The 16097-nt window shown below is 38.5% G+C and overlaps 1 protein-coding gene across 1 annotated transcript; it reads right to left on the bottom strand.

The window, feature by feature from the left end:
• Positions 1-4409: 4409 nt before the first annotated feature.
• Positions 4410-15883, bottom strand: LOC149580464 (ABC transporter B family member 11-like). Its single transcript, XM_089791199.1, has 13 exons — positions 15353-15883; positions 12987-13418; positions 11072-11126; positions 10746-10921; positions 9514-9735; positions 9110-9348; positions 8443-8968; positions 8030-8303; positions 7079-7808; positions 6761-6989; positions 5925-6191; positions 5393-5656; positions 4410-5239 (listed from the first exon to the last, which is right to left on the bottom strand). The coding sequence occupies exons 2-13, from the start codon at positions 13338-13340 to the stop codon at positions 4595-4597; spliced, it is 3981 nt and encodes a 1326-aa protein (XP_089647325.1). The 5' UTR covers positions 13341-13418; positions 15353-15883; the 3' UTR covers positions 4410-4594.
• Between the last annotated feature and the right edge of the window lie 214 nt (positions 15884-16097).

Raw genomic sequence — 16097 nt, 5'->3', positions numbered from 1 at the left:
CTTTTGGCATTGTCAATATCTATGCCCCTAATGATGCGATTGATCAGTCACACTTGTGGAGGTGGCTAGCTGATTCTTTGCCACCTGCCACCTGGTTATTCTACGAGAATTTTAATATGGTTGAGCTGGCTATTGATAAAGTGGGCCTTCTGCCTTTCTAATGGGCAGTTGGTGAGCAAGAAGTTTGGTTCTACATGTAGAACAAGTTGGGTCTTTTTTATCCCAATGTCCATTGTCGCCGATCTGATGGTGTTTGGTACACATGGTCTAACTTTCAAGAGCGAGCTGACAGGGTTCTTAAAAGGTTGGACCATGCTATGATTTTTGCTCAGTCCTTTTTTTCTTTTTCTCACACGAGTCTGCTACATGTCACTCCACTCCCTGACATGACTCTTTTGGATCATTTTCCCATCCACTTCTCCATTCCTGGCATTCTACCCCCCTCGTAATTGTAAAACTCAGTTTTACCTTAATACTTTTGTGTTGTCTCATCCATCCACCACCGCTCATATTTTACGAACTTGGAACCTTGAACCTAGGCCCCACTCTTCCTTTGGGTGGATTCAGTGGTGGAATGATGCCATCACCCGTACTGCGAGGTTTCTTTGCATTTATGGGAGGCAATTGGCCACATATCGCAAGAGATCCTATGAGACCATTATCAAAGATCTTCGTACAACCACTAAAGCTCTTACCATGAATCTGTTTGATACAGATCTCCAAGTTCGGCTTGCCAAACTTCGCCATTAGAAACAAGTTGCAGACAATTATACTGCCTAGGGAGCTCAACTTGAAGCTTGCCTTCATTGGTTGGAGGTTGGTGATCAAGCTTCCAAGGAATTCTTCAATGTGTTAAGGGCACACCACTCTGTGATGGGGATCAAATGCATTCGAGAGGGTCAGCATACCCTCTGTGAGCTTCCTGACATTCTTCAAGCTTTTGTTTGCCACTATGAAAAAAATTTCACAACACAGGGTCCCTCGGTGGCCTGAGGCCAAGTCTCGCAGGCTTGTTTGGCTATCACGCCTAAAAGACTTGCTCCATAACAATATGCGTTCTGTGAGCAGAAGCTCATTCTAAAGGACCTCAAGGAAGCTGTATTTTCCATGGTAGATGATAAGGCCTCTGGTTGTGACGGCTTCCCTTGTGAATTTTACAAAGCATTTTGGGATGAGATTGGTCCAGACCTACATAAGGTTTATATTGAGGCATACAATTCCCGTTCTCTAGGAAATATTATTAACAAAGGGAATATCAAGTTCATACTTCACGCGAGCAACCCTGAAGACATCTACAATTGGAGGCCTATCAGATTGTTGAACGTCTCCTATAAGATCATTGCCAAGGCTCTCTCACTTAAAATTCATCATCTTCTTCCTCAAATCATTCGCCCTAAACAAACAGGTTTTATCAAGTTCTGTTATATCTTGGACAATATAATTGTTGTGTGGGAAGGGATGGAATGGGCTCGTCATTCCAAGCAACAGGCCATCTTTCTTAAAATTGATTTTGCCAAAGCTTATGATAGGATTGAGTGGCCTTTCATTCTTACAATGCTTCAGGCTCTTGGGTTTGGCCCTACCTTTTTATAGTCAGTCCAAATGCTTTTTGGAGATGCGTCTGCTTGCATCTCCATTAATGGTTGTCAGTCTCAAGCATTTAGGTTTTATCGATCAATTCGCTAAGGATGTCCACCGGCACCCTCTTTATATGTACTAGTAGCAGAAGGTTTTGGGTATTTTCTTAAAAATGCCATCTCCCAAAGAAGGGTCCAAGGTATTTCCCTCTCGAATTTCCCTTATCAGCTTGTGAATGGTCATTTTGTAAATGGCTCTTTCCTCACTCTCATAGAGGATGAAGAGAATATTGCCTCCACTTTGCAATGTCTTAACACATTCTGTCTTGCTTCAGGGTCTACCATTCAGTGGCACAAAACCCTTTGTTATAGGCAGCCTTACCTTCCTCGTCCTGCTTGGCTTGAGCAATATCAATGGAAATGGGTTCAACATGGGGAAGTCTTTCATTTTTTGGGTATCCCCTTCGCCTTCCAAGTCTCAGTTTTTGTGCTCTGGAATGTGGTTCTTTCCATAATAGAGAAGAAGCTAGAGTATTGGATCACCAAACCTCTTTCCCTGGCGGGCAAATTCCAAATTTTCTCCAAAGTGTTGGCTGCCACCCATGTTTATTATTCTTCCTATTGGCCTTCTTCAAAGGCCTCTTACCTCAAACTTGAGTGCCTTTTACGTGACTTCCTTTGGGCATCAGACACTTCTCACTAGGGCTTTCATAGAGTTGCCTAGGATTTATGTTGTCTTCCCAAGGAATCTAGTGGCCTAGGCTTGTTGTCCACCCAAAAGAAAGGTACTACTTTATGTGCCAAATGGGTGATTCAAGCTCTTTTCGGCAATGAAGCTTGGAAGATTTTGTTAAGACATTGCATTTCCTCAGGCTTTCTGGTTCACCGGCCAATCTGGAAGGGGATTGGATTTCAAACCCTTCTAGTTACCCCTGAACCTATCCAAATTCAGGTTACTTTTGTTGCTAAGAGTATTTGGAAAGCCTGGGAAGCAATTAAGCCTTGGCTTTGCTGGGTTGGCAATGGATTCAAAGATGGGTTCTCCATGAACTAGCATCATCTTTGGTGGTCACCTTTAGTTGCTATCCAAGGTGTTCCCCTAACTAAGGTGCACGGGGTTAGTGCTTTGCATTTTTTTAAACATGGCATAAGGACCCCTAAAGATCTTTTCTCTAGAGTTACTATGAGCTTGCGGTCGTGGGAAGACATGAGAGTGCAATTCTGACTCACTCATCTAGATTGGTAGATTTTTTATCTTCTAATTTCTATGGTGCCTTCACATTTGTTACATAAAGTGGGCATTCAGTCTTCTTGCCCTTGCTGGAAGAATTGGAAGTGGTATCCAGACACTCCGGTAACCAGCTATAAACCTAGGTTGGGCTACCGATGGCTGGTTCCTCACCTATCCATGGTTGATGTGCTCAACCAACATTGGCATTTGCAATCCTTGCATTGCACTTGGAGTCATAGGTTCTCCACTGTGTGGCACGCCATTACTGAACCCAAAATTGTGCATTTCGCCTGTTGTATTCTTTTCCAGGGCTTGCCTTTGGGACCCCGGTTGCGGCATTTGGAAGTTCCTAACCCTTGTTGCCCTTTCTATGGTCAACTAGAGTCCTTTTTGCACATTTTTTGGTTCTGTAGATGGGCTCAATGTTACTGGCAATGGATCCATGATCTCTTTCGCCCCTTCCGCCCATTATCTTTTTCTTGGCATATGGTTCTTTTGGGTGATAATACTTTGATATCCTTCAAATACGCCCAGATATGGCATGCTTTTAGATTGGCAATCTTATTTACCATTTGGAAAGATCGCAATGCAGTCATTTGTGCTCACAACACACTTGACATTAATGTGGCTATGTACGCTAAATCATGTATTTATAACAATGTCATGTTGCAGATTCAAGTACAAACGATTAAAGTGGCTTTGGAGGTGGCTCACTTTCAGGAGCTTTTGGCTCATTGGAGAAATGCCCCCTGTACGGTTGCTCGTGTTCCATTGGATTTGGCCTCCAACGACCGTACCCCTCCTCGCGATCTCCATCAAGGACATAGCAGTTTTGCTTGCCGCTTGCACACACCTCGCTCTCAGCCGCACCGCTCTCCCAGCAGTGGTGCTTTTGGACGACACTACTCTTCTGGAGGTTCTGGTGGTCGACACCGCTCTGCCTTGCCTCCCCTGAGGTCTGGAGTGGTCCCCAATGGCTCCTCCTGCTGCTTCTGCTACCGATTGGCCCTTTGCTCACTCAGACCTTAAGTGGGTGTTTCCCTAGCTGGATTTAGTCATTTCTCCTCCTAGGCTCAAGGGAGAGAAAGACGAAGATAATGTTGCCGCTATCGATGACGGATGGGCTCCCCCTGAGCCATCTACTCACCCCACCCTCAAGCGGGGCTCTAATGATAAGGATCCTCCTCCCTTGGTTGGCGCTGCGTTGGCAGCATAAGATTTTCTATTGATTTTTGAAAGTTTTTTGATGAATAGTTGATTTTCAGTCTATGGCCGTATGAACTCGTGGGGTGATCCTATTTCCCCAACCTCTTTTTTGTGAATATGTAACTTTATTGTATTTTTTTAAAATATAAAAAATAGACTATTCATCAAAAAAAAAAATTACCATGCAACTGCTAGTTTAAAATAATTTTATAATTTTATTATGTTGCAAGCACAAAAGCATGCAACTGCTAGGGCTATTAGAGTTCTAAGTTTTCTTACTTTGAACCTATTTGATTTCCTACCACGGCTTCTCTTACGTGTGCTGTAATGCATCTTTCCACTACAATTCAATTCTCAAATTATTTATGTACTTGGCCCTTTTTCACACATAAAAATGCAGTGTGCAAATAGACATTTTATTTCTATTTCAATTACAACTTATGGACCTAAAAATATATTTACTAGCAGGGCTTCAGCGCTGCTACTCTCTGCCTGATAGAAATTTAGAGTGCTGGGGTATGTAATGAAATGTGCTCGACACTTTTTTTTAAGTCATAGATTTCTACGTTTCAAGAAATTACTATGAAGAGGCCTGATGCAATTTTACGAGGGATGCGTATGCCCCATCTCTTTTAGAGAGCAAATCATCATGTTTTCCTTGTTCTGCAATCACTCCATTCTTCACCACTGCTATGACATCTGCATCTTTAATTGTTGAAAGACGGTGTGCAATAACTATAGTAGATCTGTTTACCATTACACGGTCCAATGCATCTTGTACTATTCGTTCTGATTCGGCATCTAGGGCACTTGTGGCTTCATCCAAGAGAAGAATTCTGGGATCTTTTAGAATTGCCCTTGCAATTGCTATTCTTTGCTTTTGACCCCCGGATAATTGTACTCCTCTTTCTCCAACGGTTGTGTCATATCCCTGGGGAAGGGCCGAGATGAATTTGTGAGCATTTGAAGCCTCAGTGGCTGCAATAATTTGTTCATCAGTAACTGCGCCCTCCTTTCCATAAGCAATATTTGCGCGGATGGTTTCATTGAACAAAACTGGTTCTTGGCTCACCAAACCCATCTGTTCTCTTAGCCATTTAAGTTGAAGCTGTCGAATTTCGACTCCATCAAGAAATATCTGGCCTGAATCGGGATCATAGAATCGCTCCAAAAGTGCAATTGCGGTTGATTTGCCGCTTCCGCTCTCTCCCACAAGAGCAACGGTCTGTAGAAATCAGAACAAAAGATGGAAAGAAGTATCAGTATTTTCTTGAGACATTTGAATGGTGGCCTAATTGATAGTTTCAGAATGAATTGATCATTGTTTCAGATTGTTAACTAAGGTTGTCCTTAATGGATCGGTTAGTGTGCAATTTACCTTTCCAGAATGCACAAATAAACATAAATCGCGGAAAATCTGCACATCTGGACGGGTTGGATATTTAAAGCTGACGTGCTTAAATTCAATGTCACCCTTTACAGTTTCTAAAGTAGTGCCCGAGGGATCACTTGCATCAATCTTAGATTTGCGGTCAAGAATTTTAAACACTGAATTGACAGAGGCTTTGACTTTTGCAAGGTCGGGGGCAAGGCCAGCTGATTGAGAGACTCCCATGGCTGCCATTGAAAGAGCAAAAAACACCTGGCCAAACAGACAAAGCTTAAAAACGGAATACGGAACTAGGAACATGTTAAAATATTTTCAAACTGTCACATATGAACCTACGAAAATGCACTTTGGATTATTGCAAGCACTTTATTTCAAATTTTCATCAAGGTAAAGCAATTAACATTTTATGCGTCTTTGTAAGTCCTGGAAGGCTAACATCTACAGAATTGCATACCAACCGTTAGCCCTTTCATTCAGAGAAAAATGTGAAACAGGCAACTTGGTGCTAGATAAACCTTACCTTGAAAACTTTATCAAAAGTTGTTTTTCCATCTTCAACCAAACGAGCCCCTACCCAAAAGCTGAGTGAATATTGAGCGAACATCACAAAATTTGACAATCCAAAACCAGATCCTGCTACAAGTCCCTGCTTGACTCCACTTTGCACTGGAGTGGTACACTTTTCATTGTACAGATTGATAACCTTATCCTCCGCGCAGAAGGAGGCAACAGTCCGGATGCTTCCAACAGCATCATTTGCAACTTGACTGGCTTCCTCATAAACCACCTGAATTATGACCATTTGAAATCATTAATTACTTTGCTAAATCCTTGAATTGGAAGGACGAAAAATTCCTATTGTATACAATTCAAAATCAAGACTTCGATCTGCTATTAATTTCAAGAAATGAATCTAAACACACATGCACGTCTATCAGTATGGATCAACCGAGTGATCCTCTGGTCATAGCAGAGAGAGATTTGCACATTTCATCCCCTACCACTATGTAACTTATAATCTCTATTAAAAAGTGTATTCAGATATGTGAGCCTAAGGATAAAGTTCATTTGTAATAGGAGTTTTAGAGAACTTATAGAGGGTTAATTTGATAAAGTTCATGGAATCCCAACTGGCCAGTTTACAGACTAGGGTCATAAAAAATAATTATATTTCAGATACGGTTGTGTTCTACAGTTATTATTCTGGGTAATTTCTTTCTCAATCCAATTTCAAGTTGAATCCGTAAGAGTGAAAAGAAAATATTCAAATATCATAACAATAAGCTCTGAGCCACACAAGCAATAAAGCAAAATTAGGAGGGGAAATAAAAAAGGTTCAGAGATCAGGATTCACACCTTTGCATCGGCAGTGAAACCCTGCATAAATCTCATTTGCATGAAACCTTGAAGACCTAGAAGAGGTATTACAGCCAGTATCAAAAGTGCTAGCTGCCAGTTGGCTGTAAAAGATATGACAATCCCACCAATAATGGTTGCTATATTTTGAACAACAAGTGATAATGCATCTCCCACCAGGCTACGGACAGCTGCAGCATCTGTTGATAATCTTGCACTTATTGCGCCACTGAAAACAGAAACTTGGGAATTAGTATGCTCTTTGATGTCTATTATCTACATTTGCTAAAAATACCAGTGAAAGCAGTCTGAAGCTACCTTGAATTTTCACTGTCATCAAACCATCCAATTTCCTGGTGAATTACTTTGGCAAAAGTCATTGATCGAATACGTTGCACCAGCCTGCCACCAGCAATGGAAAAGCAATAAAACTGTGTAGGTGCCACAATGAGGCATGTAACTGCCAAAGCTACAAACATAAGTGCCCAGAATTTGGCATCTTTGTCAAGCTTGTGGTGGGGTTCATAGAAGACCTTGATAACACTTGAAAGCAAGAGACCGAAGGTAGGAAATATCATTCCATTCAGAGCTGCTGCAATGGACCCAAGTATGAACACCGGGAACTCTGGCTTGTTTAAAGATGCTAAACGTAAAATGGGAACATCTTTATCTAAATCTGGCTGACCACCTTCCACATCTTTCTGAGCATTGGACCTAAACAACCTCATCAGGCCCTTCCTTTTCTGATTTCCCTTTGGGCTGCTTGCTTCACTACCACCAGTTTCATGTAGGCCTACTCCAGCAGGAAAAGCATATGAAAATGAATAGGAACGACGGCTTCCACCAATCCCTGATGACCCACTGCTTATAGACCGTCTCAAAGATAACCTTTGACTACTGACCCTACCAATAGCCTTGGAATCATCCTGATGTATTTCCAGTTCATCTGGATCCTTAACATTCTGTTCTTTTGATGGATGCATTTCTTGCAGACATATTAGCTGGGAGTATGCACCAGAAGCATTCATGACAAGCTCAGAGTGTGAACCTGAATATCACATTTCCATTGATATAAATAAAATGGTATGAGGAAGAATCATATTGTTAAGGATTAAATCAAAATCTAAATCAGTTAAGATATGCATGAAAAGATAGTCATTTATTATAAAACTCCTTCCGAATTCAAGTTAAAAAGTAAGAACAATTTATACAGATTATAAATTTTTTGCTCTTGAGAAAGAGAGAAAAAGAAAAGGTATGTAAAATGACCTTTTTCCACAATGGAACCACGCTGAACAACAGCAATCATGTCAGCGTTTCTAACAGTAGTTAGACGATGAGCAACAACAACTGTGGTTCTGTTTACCATAATCCTGTCAAGAGCTTCTTGAACCACTCTCTCGGATTCTGAATCCAATGCACTTGTAGCTTCATCAAGGAGAAGAATACGAGGATCTTTCAGAATAGCTCGTGCTATTGCAATCCTCTGTTTTTGGCCTCCAGAAAGTTGGGTACCGTGCTCTCCCACCATTGTATCAAAACCCTGAAAATATCAAGTATAAATGTCAACACGTGGCAATATTATGTGCAAGGAATTTTATTTTCACAAATAAGAGACAACCCCAAACATCAAGATCTCTGCATGGGAAATGTTATCAAACATCAAAAGTTATTGTAACAACCTGAGGCATCTTGTTTATAAATTTAGCTGCATTAGCAAGTTCAGCAGCAGCAATGAGTTCCTCTTGAGTAGCTCCATCTTTGCCATATAAAAGATTTTCTTTAATGGTGGTGCCAAAAAGGACAGGTTCCTGGCTTACAAGTCCAATTTTCTGCCTTATCCACTTAAGCTGAAAATTCTTGATGTTAATGCCATCAATAAGCACTTCACCAGCTTGCGGATCATAAAATCTCTCTATAAGACTGATAACTGTGGACTTTCCACTGCCACTTTCTCCAACTAAAGCTGTCGTTGTTCCCCTGGGTATTTCCAATGAAAACCCAGAAAATATCTGAACATCTGGTCTAGCAGGATATCTGAATTGTATATCTTTAAGTTCAATATCACCTTGAATATCCTCAAGAACTATTCCAGTTTCGTCATAGATATCAATATCTGGCTTTCTGTCAATTGTCTCAAACATTTTGTATGCTGCAGCTCGTCCTGCTGCAATTGCAGTTAAAGAAGGTGATGCTTGGCCTAGAGACCTGAAATTCAGTAGAAATTTAATTCAATTTTCAATTAAGGACATGAACTTACCAAACAAATTCAGTTCATATCTAGATAGTTTTAGTTCTTATCTGATATAACAACACTACTTTGAGCATTTGAAAATTGAGACAACTTACATGCCTCCCATCAAAACTGCAAATATGCAATTCACCACTTGACCGCCATTATAACTTCCCTTTAGGATTAACCGGGATCCATAATAAAGAGCCAATGCATATCCACTGAACATAATAGATAGGACACATCCGAGGCCAAAACCAGCTGCCAATCCTTGCTGAGCAATAGCTTTGTAAGCAACCGTAAGTGACTTATCATAGTCTCTCATAGATTTCCTCTCTCCAGTAAAAGACACAACCTAAATTTAACAATAAAGAGAATTGTGTGAGCAATTCAAATTATCATGTGCAATTATGATATTTTCTGAAAACTTGCATCCCTAGGAAGATGCCAAAAGAAACAGATTTTATGAACGTAACTGTCCAATGTGAGATTAAGAAACTCTTTTAGATGAAACACTTACTGTCCTAATTGAACCAATCGCCTGCTCCACGGTGTTTGCTGCTTCTGCATAAGCTTGCTGGCCTCGGCTTGACATTTTGGAGATTACTATAGCCATAAAGCCACCGGCCACAGCAAGAAGAGGAAGAATAGATAGCAATACCAATGTAAGTTTCCAACCTCTGATGAAAGCTACGGTAAATCCTGCTATGAATGTTGTTAGAAACTGTATGAGCTTCCCAACCTGAACAAATGAACACAAACATAACTGTAAATTCTTCTGTGGACTATAAATTTACGAAATTAGAATTGCCTCTTCATTTCTAATAAATCAAATCTCACAGTTTTTGACTAAATCCATGACACCATATCTCCACATTTTAAAGAATAGTAGATATTCACATCACTGAATTTTTTATTTCATATAAGAGAGACAATATGTCTACAAAGCCATTTTAATACTCCTTTGTTGTTCCTACAAAGCCATTTTAATACCAAGTTGAGGATCAACTTGGTTTTGAAGGTGTATTTATCAAACAGCTTTAGAAGGAAATCAATGTTGTTACATATTTATCCAAACTATCAAAACCATATATCCACATGTTAAAGAATGGCGGATAATCACATTAGTAAGTTTAAATTTTAGCAATAGTGTGCTTATTAGCCGAACATTACAGCCCTTCTTTGTTGTTCCAAAGAACCAACATGGCTTTGAAGAAGTATTTTTCAAACCAAATCACAAAAGGGAAACAGCTGTAGGAAGAAGCCGATGCTGTTGCTTACATACTAATCAAGAACCCATGGCGAATATGGAGGATGACTGCTTACGGAGCTGCTCACAGACCACATGATGGTTGCTAAAGTATACAAAAAAGTGTTTGGCGGCTATTAACATGATATTTATGCAAACTAAAGGAGGCCATCTTTTTGACATAATTTCTTAAGTCATTGTCATTCTTCAATAAATTTTCTGATCTATGCAAGTAAACCTAGAGTTTATTAGTCAAATAAAAGGGATCATAAAACCAAGAGGCAGCTACTAAATTTTACAAAGTTAACAAAGCCAATGGAGTGGATGATTGCTAGTTAAATGATTTTTTCCTATCCACATGGTATAAAAGATTTGATGTCTGCGCAACAGAAAAATTGAAGTCATCACAGCATGTCTTTGGCTGTATATTTTGCTAAATATCATCCAAACTGGATGCATCTTTTGAGATCAATGTAAGCTATTAATACCAATTATTGACTGACCTTTTCCCCCATAGCCTCCTGAATTAGAATTGTGTCACCCGACATTCTTCCAATAACCTCTCCTGTCGATGTTTCACTATCAAAGAATGCAATGTCTTGCCTTAGAATCGTTTTTAAGTAGAGACTCCTAATACGTGCAGACTGTCTTTCCCCTGTGCACATCCAGCAACACACCCCTGACAAACAAGGTATAATTGAATGAGATTATGAAGTCTCAACCCTGATAATGGTCACAAGGAGTATACTACTAATACTAAAAAGATTGGTATATACACTGCAATATCATGTTAATATAAAACAACCAAATCATAAGTTTGATATCTTACCAAGGAAAGCGGCAACTCCTGCACCACAAGCAAGATAAACAAACTCCAAAGCTATCTGGAGAAATTCCAGTGACATAAGAGTAAGTTCAATATTAAGGTTAAAACAAAAATGAAAAGTTCTAACCTACTTTCCTCAATTGGGAAATTTGTAGAGTTAAATTGCTACAGAAATTTCATCTTGACCCACCCTTTTAAAGAATGAGATTCTACAGGTGACTAAATAAACAACAAATTTCAGTAATTATTAATTATGGTCCAACATAGTACTTTAATAACATCACCTTCCTTTAGCATAAAATTTGTACAATATATGTTAAGAATGACGATTCATTTCATACGACCATTTTAACAAAGAAAAGATTTTGAGTAACTTTGCAGGACACTTGAATTTAAAAGTTCTGGAGAAATTTGATTCAACTGTGTAGTTCCAACTTCCAATGTTACATCGTAAACTGAATGCCATTAGGATCATTAATACAAGCATAGGGTTCAGAAGTGGAACTCCAAGGTTAATTATGTCATACTAGTTACATAGCAGATCTAGCAAGCTATATCCCCTCTGGCCTTACAGCACCATAGTTTTGTTTAACACTAATGAGTGTGCCAATTTATGCTAAGGAATTTGGTTTTTTCCTTGGAACCTGCCTTAGGATTTATTATTGTCCTGCATGTAACTCGAAGTTATGCATTAGTCCCCACCCTGCCTCTCAATTGTTGTTTGAAATAGAAAGATAGAATTTCAAACTTCTCATATTAATTGAAAGACCTAAAATAGTTTTGTTTAACGCTGATGATTGTGCCAATTTATGCTAAGGAATCTGGAGAAATTCAAATGACATAAGAAATTAAGGTTAAAACAAAAATGAAAAGTTCTAACCTACTTTCCTCAATTGGGAAATTTGTAGAGTTAAATTGCAACAGAAATTTCATCTTCACCCACCCTTTTAAAGAATGAGTTTCTACAGGTGACTAAATAAACAACAAATTTCAGTAATTATTGATTATGGTCCAACATAGTATTTTAATTACATCACCTCCCTTTAGCATAAAATTTGTACAATATATGTTAAGAATGAAGATTCATTTCGTACAACCATTTTAACAAAGAAAAGATTTTGAGTAACTTTGCAGGACATTTGAATTTAAAAGTTCTGGAGAAATCTGATTCAACTGTGTAGTTCCAACTTCCAATGTTACATCGTAAACAGAATGCCACTAGGGTCATTCATACAAGCATAGGGTTCAGAAGTGGAACTCCAAGGTTGATTATGTCATACTAGTTACATAGCAGATCTAGCAAGCTATGTCCCCTCTGGCCTAACAGCACCATAGTTTTGTTTAACACTAATGATTGTGTCAATTTATGCTAAGGAATTTGGTTTTTTCCTTGGAACCTGCCTCAGGATTTATTATTGTCCTGCGTGTAACTCGAAGTTATACATTAGTCCCCACCCTGCCTCTCAATTGTTGTTTGAAATAGAAAGATAGAATTTCAAACTTCTCATATTAATTGAAAGACCTAAAATAAAGAAAAGAAAACATTTTCTTGATACGTATCCTAAAATAATCCACTATAATGCATTTCTTGAGTGTTGAAATTCTGTTGTTTTCTGCTGACAAGAAGTTACAGAGCATCCCCAATTTAAAAAGACTTCATTTTGTTTCAAAATAATGGAATGGATGCGAATTTTGTCTGTCAAAGTCAAAACATTGAGCATCTGTCCATGAAATTCCAAGTCCAGAAATGACAATCTTAAAACAATTTTGTCTGTCAAACCAAAGAATAATGGGGTCCTATGATTCTAAATTAAACTTATAATTGCCCTTTTTCTTGTCAACAACTTTCCTTGTGTTTGATTTTAAATTGAAATAAGAATAAAAAACAAAGGAAATTGAGAAGATTCAAAGATTTCACCTTGGACACATCATGCATGAGTTTGTGTTTATCTTCTGTGTTGCTTCCAAATGCATTTATAAGGTTCCCAAACAAGACGGTCATAAGTGGAATAGAAGCACCATTGCCCATGGAACCTAGAGAACCAAGAAACATCAACATTATGTCCAGAGAATCTGCAGTGACAAATAGTTTGTAGAACGGCACAGACTTGTTGCTATCTTCTTTTTTCCCATCCTCGGTCCTAGAATCATTTGTGTCTTTTTTCTTTTCTGTAGCCATCTTGGAGTTCAGTTCAGACACCTCCTCAATGTTCAAGGATACTGCTCCATTGGCACGATTGCCCTCATTCTGATCTTCTCCTTCCTTCGGCATATTGGATTTCAAGAATGTAATTCCCACTTTGGGAAGAACCTTGCTGCTCTAATTGGAAAAGCCTATCATTCAGCACCTCTGCACACATTTCAACACAAAATTCAAAATTGGCATTAAGACTTGGGCCAATGAAATTGTACAAGGATTCTCAGACAGTATTGAAGGTTAGAGGCAAGAGCATTCTGAGCTAAGAGTTTCTGAAGGAGATTGGGCTGTGGAATTTGTTACCAATTAAACCCAAGCTCTGTAGCACAATATAGATGTCTTAAGCTTGAAAATCCTATGGAGGAACAAACTTCAAATGAATACACAAGTTGAAAATCATGTTACTCAAATATATTTAGTGGAATTTCCCAAAGTACAATTTTTAGGACTGTGTAGATGTTTTCATGAATGAAGATTGTACAATGAAGCTCTCGAGTTTCAAAATTACATTATAATGAAATAAATAATTACTCAAGCTGATCACATGGTTAAACAGAGCTAATTCTCTCATTTCCTGAGGCATTTGTTAGTTATCATAAATAATGGAAAGCAATACTTGTCAAGCACAGTATTTTGGAGAAAAACTGGAGACAGCACAGTATTTTCCAGAGGTGTCTGAAGTCTTGAAATGGATTAGTTTCAAATCGCTGCACTTCTACAAATACTACATGCAACTTGTTAAGGCAAGCACTAAGCAGAATCAAAGGTGCAGGATGTTTTAAGTCAATCCCTCTTGGGCAAGGTACATTTGTAGAGGACATTAAGGCAGGCACCATGCAGTTTCAAACGTGTGGAGATGTTAAAATTTTGCGTCAATCCCTCAATGGGAAAAGCACTTGTGTTTGCTTCACTACCTATACATGAAAATACAGACAGGTAGCCTGCAGTAAGATTTATTCAGTTTTTTCGCTTCCCTCAAGTGAAATCAGATGTTTTGTATTGTAATAGAATCAATAACCTAACAATCTCACTTAAAAGGAAGTTAGTGGGACATTAACTTTGAAATCCTTAATGCTTCTGAAAGCAACTGAGTAGGAGTTTTTTTATAAGAATCTCTAAGGATTCCTGATTTAAACAACATGGGCTCTGGAATGATTATGCCTATGAAAGTCTTCCAGTTACTTTACCGGGGCATGATATAAATCATCTCAACTTATAAAACAATGATAATAAGTACAGATTTGAAACAGATGTGCAGACTATCAATAACAGAAGAACCATTGTCAACTGACGGGGTCTTGAAGTTTCATTATATTCTTGTTTACGTTGAGTTTTTTCCCTTCACTTTGCAAGAATGCCACCAACAGCGGATCTGACATTGTAACCATGTGCCATTTTCTGATTCTTAAGCTCTGATGGAAATAACTAACTATTTTTATTTTATTCAACACTAAAAAGGAGCAAAAGAACAAAATTAAGGATTTGTACGGGTTCGACAGAAAAGTACAGAGATCCGGTGAAAACTTCCTAACGAGAAATGTGCCGATTCACTCTAGGGAGTTTGAAGCGCATCCTAGAGAAACTGGACAACTTGGATACCGTCCCGTACAAAACAACTGACAGGAAATTTCGGAAATTTGAGCCTCTTTCGGCAAGAGAATTTAATGAACGGATCTGTACATTTCTGCACAGATTTGACAGAGAAGTACAAAGACCAAGAAAACAACTAAAATATCCAGCTAAATTAATTAATTATATCCAAATAAACCAAAAACAAATCAGAGCCGAAACTCCGGGCAAGTTAAAAATATCGAGATAAAAAGGTTGAAATTACCAGTCACTTCGAATACTCTCCCAAAGGTAAAACTAAAATTTCATATGTTAAAAGAACAGAGATCGTATTCACACAATGCTTTTGTTTCTTCTCTTTTCCTAATCAAAATTCGCAATAAATTATTATCTGGACTTCAAAACCTCTGCAAATCGGTTCCGATGAGTTATTTAAGCAACATTTCGAACGATTATTCAAGCAATACGCTATCCTGAATTTGGATTAATCACCTAAAGAATATGAGGACAACAAATACCTGCAAGGATTTCGAAGCAAAACATGCGGAAGTACTCGCTGAACAAGAATAAATCTTTGCGAGGAACGTGTAATCTTGAAAAACCTCAGTAAATGCAGCTCTCTCACAAACTTCGCCGAAAAGGATCGTAAAAACTCCAAACAAGTCACCAGTTCCCAAAATAACCAATTGTTGTCAAAATTCCGACTACAATTACTCCTCCTTCAAGATTCCTCGCAAAAGTGACCGGTCTCCAAATTTCTTTGAAACCAAGCAGTATTTATCAAAACTCTTCACGAAAACTTCCGTCTTTCTGCCAGAGGCGGCAGATCCACACAACACGATTAAATCTGCTCTAAAAATTCTGCTTATAAAGAAATGTTAGCTTGCTGGTCAAGAAAGATAAATAAATATTTTACTCCAGAGAATTAGAGAAACATTTAGCGAGCTGCCCAGCAAGAAAGTTTTTTAGTCAAATCCCATCAAAATCATATGATTACTACAAAATTGAAGATTCTCAATTGACAAATGTACTCGGCAAAACTCATGCTCCGGGCGTGATCGTATTAATCCATGCCAAAAGACAGGGCAGCCTTCTTTGCCTGAGCAACCTACAAATTCTATTATATTACTGTATCAAAACGGTTGCGGTTAGATTTGAACCTCAGCTGTCATGAATGGTAAAAGGTCAATTTCATATTTTATTATTTTTCAAAATTTTCATTAACTTTAAATTTTATCAATATTATTTTGTCCATGGAAATTC

The sequence above is a fragment of the Cupressus sempervirens genome, chromosome 1, assembly GCF_028749045.1.
Source record: "Cupressus sempervirens isolate cs-2001-9-10 chromosome 1, ASM2874904v1, whole genome shotgun sequence".
Taxonomy (NCBI): Eukaryota; Viridiplantae; Streptophyta; class Pinopsida; order Cupressales; family Cupressaceae; genus Cupressus; species Cupressus sempervirens.
This window is presented reverse-complemented; position numbering and strand designations above follow the sequence as displayed.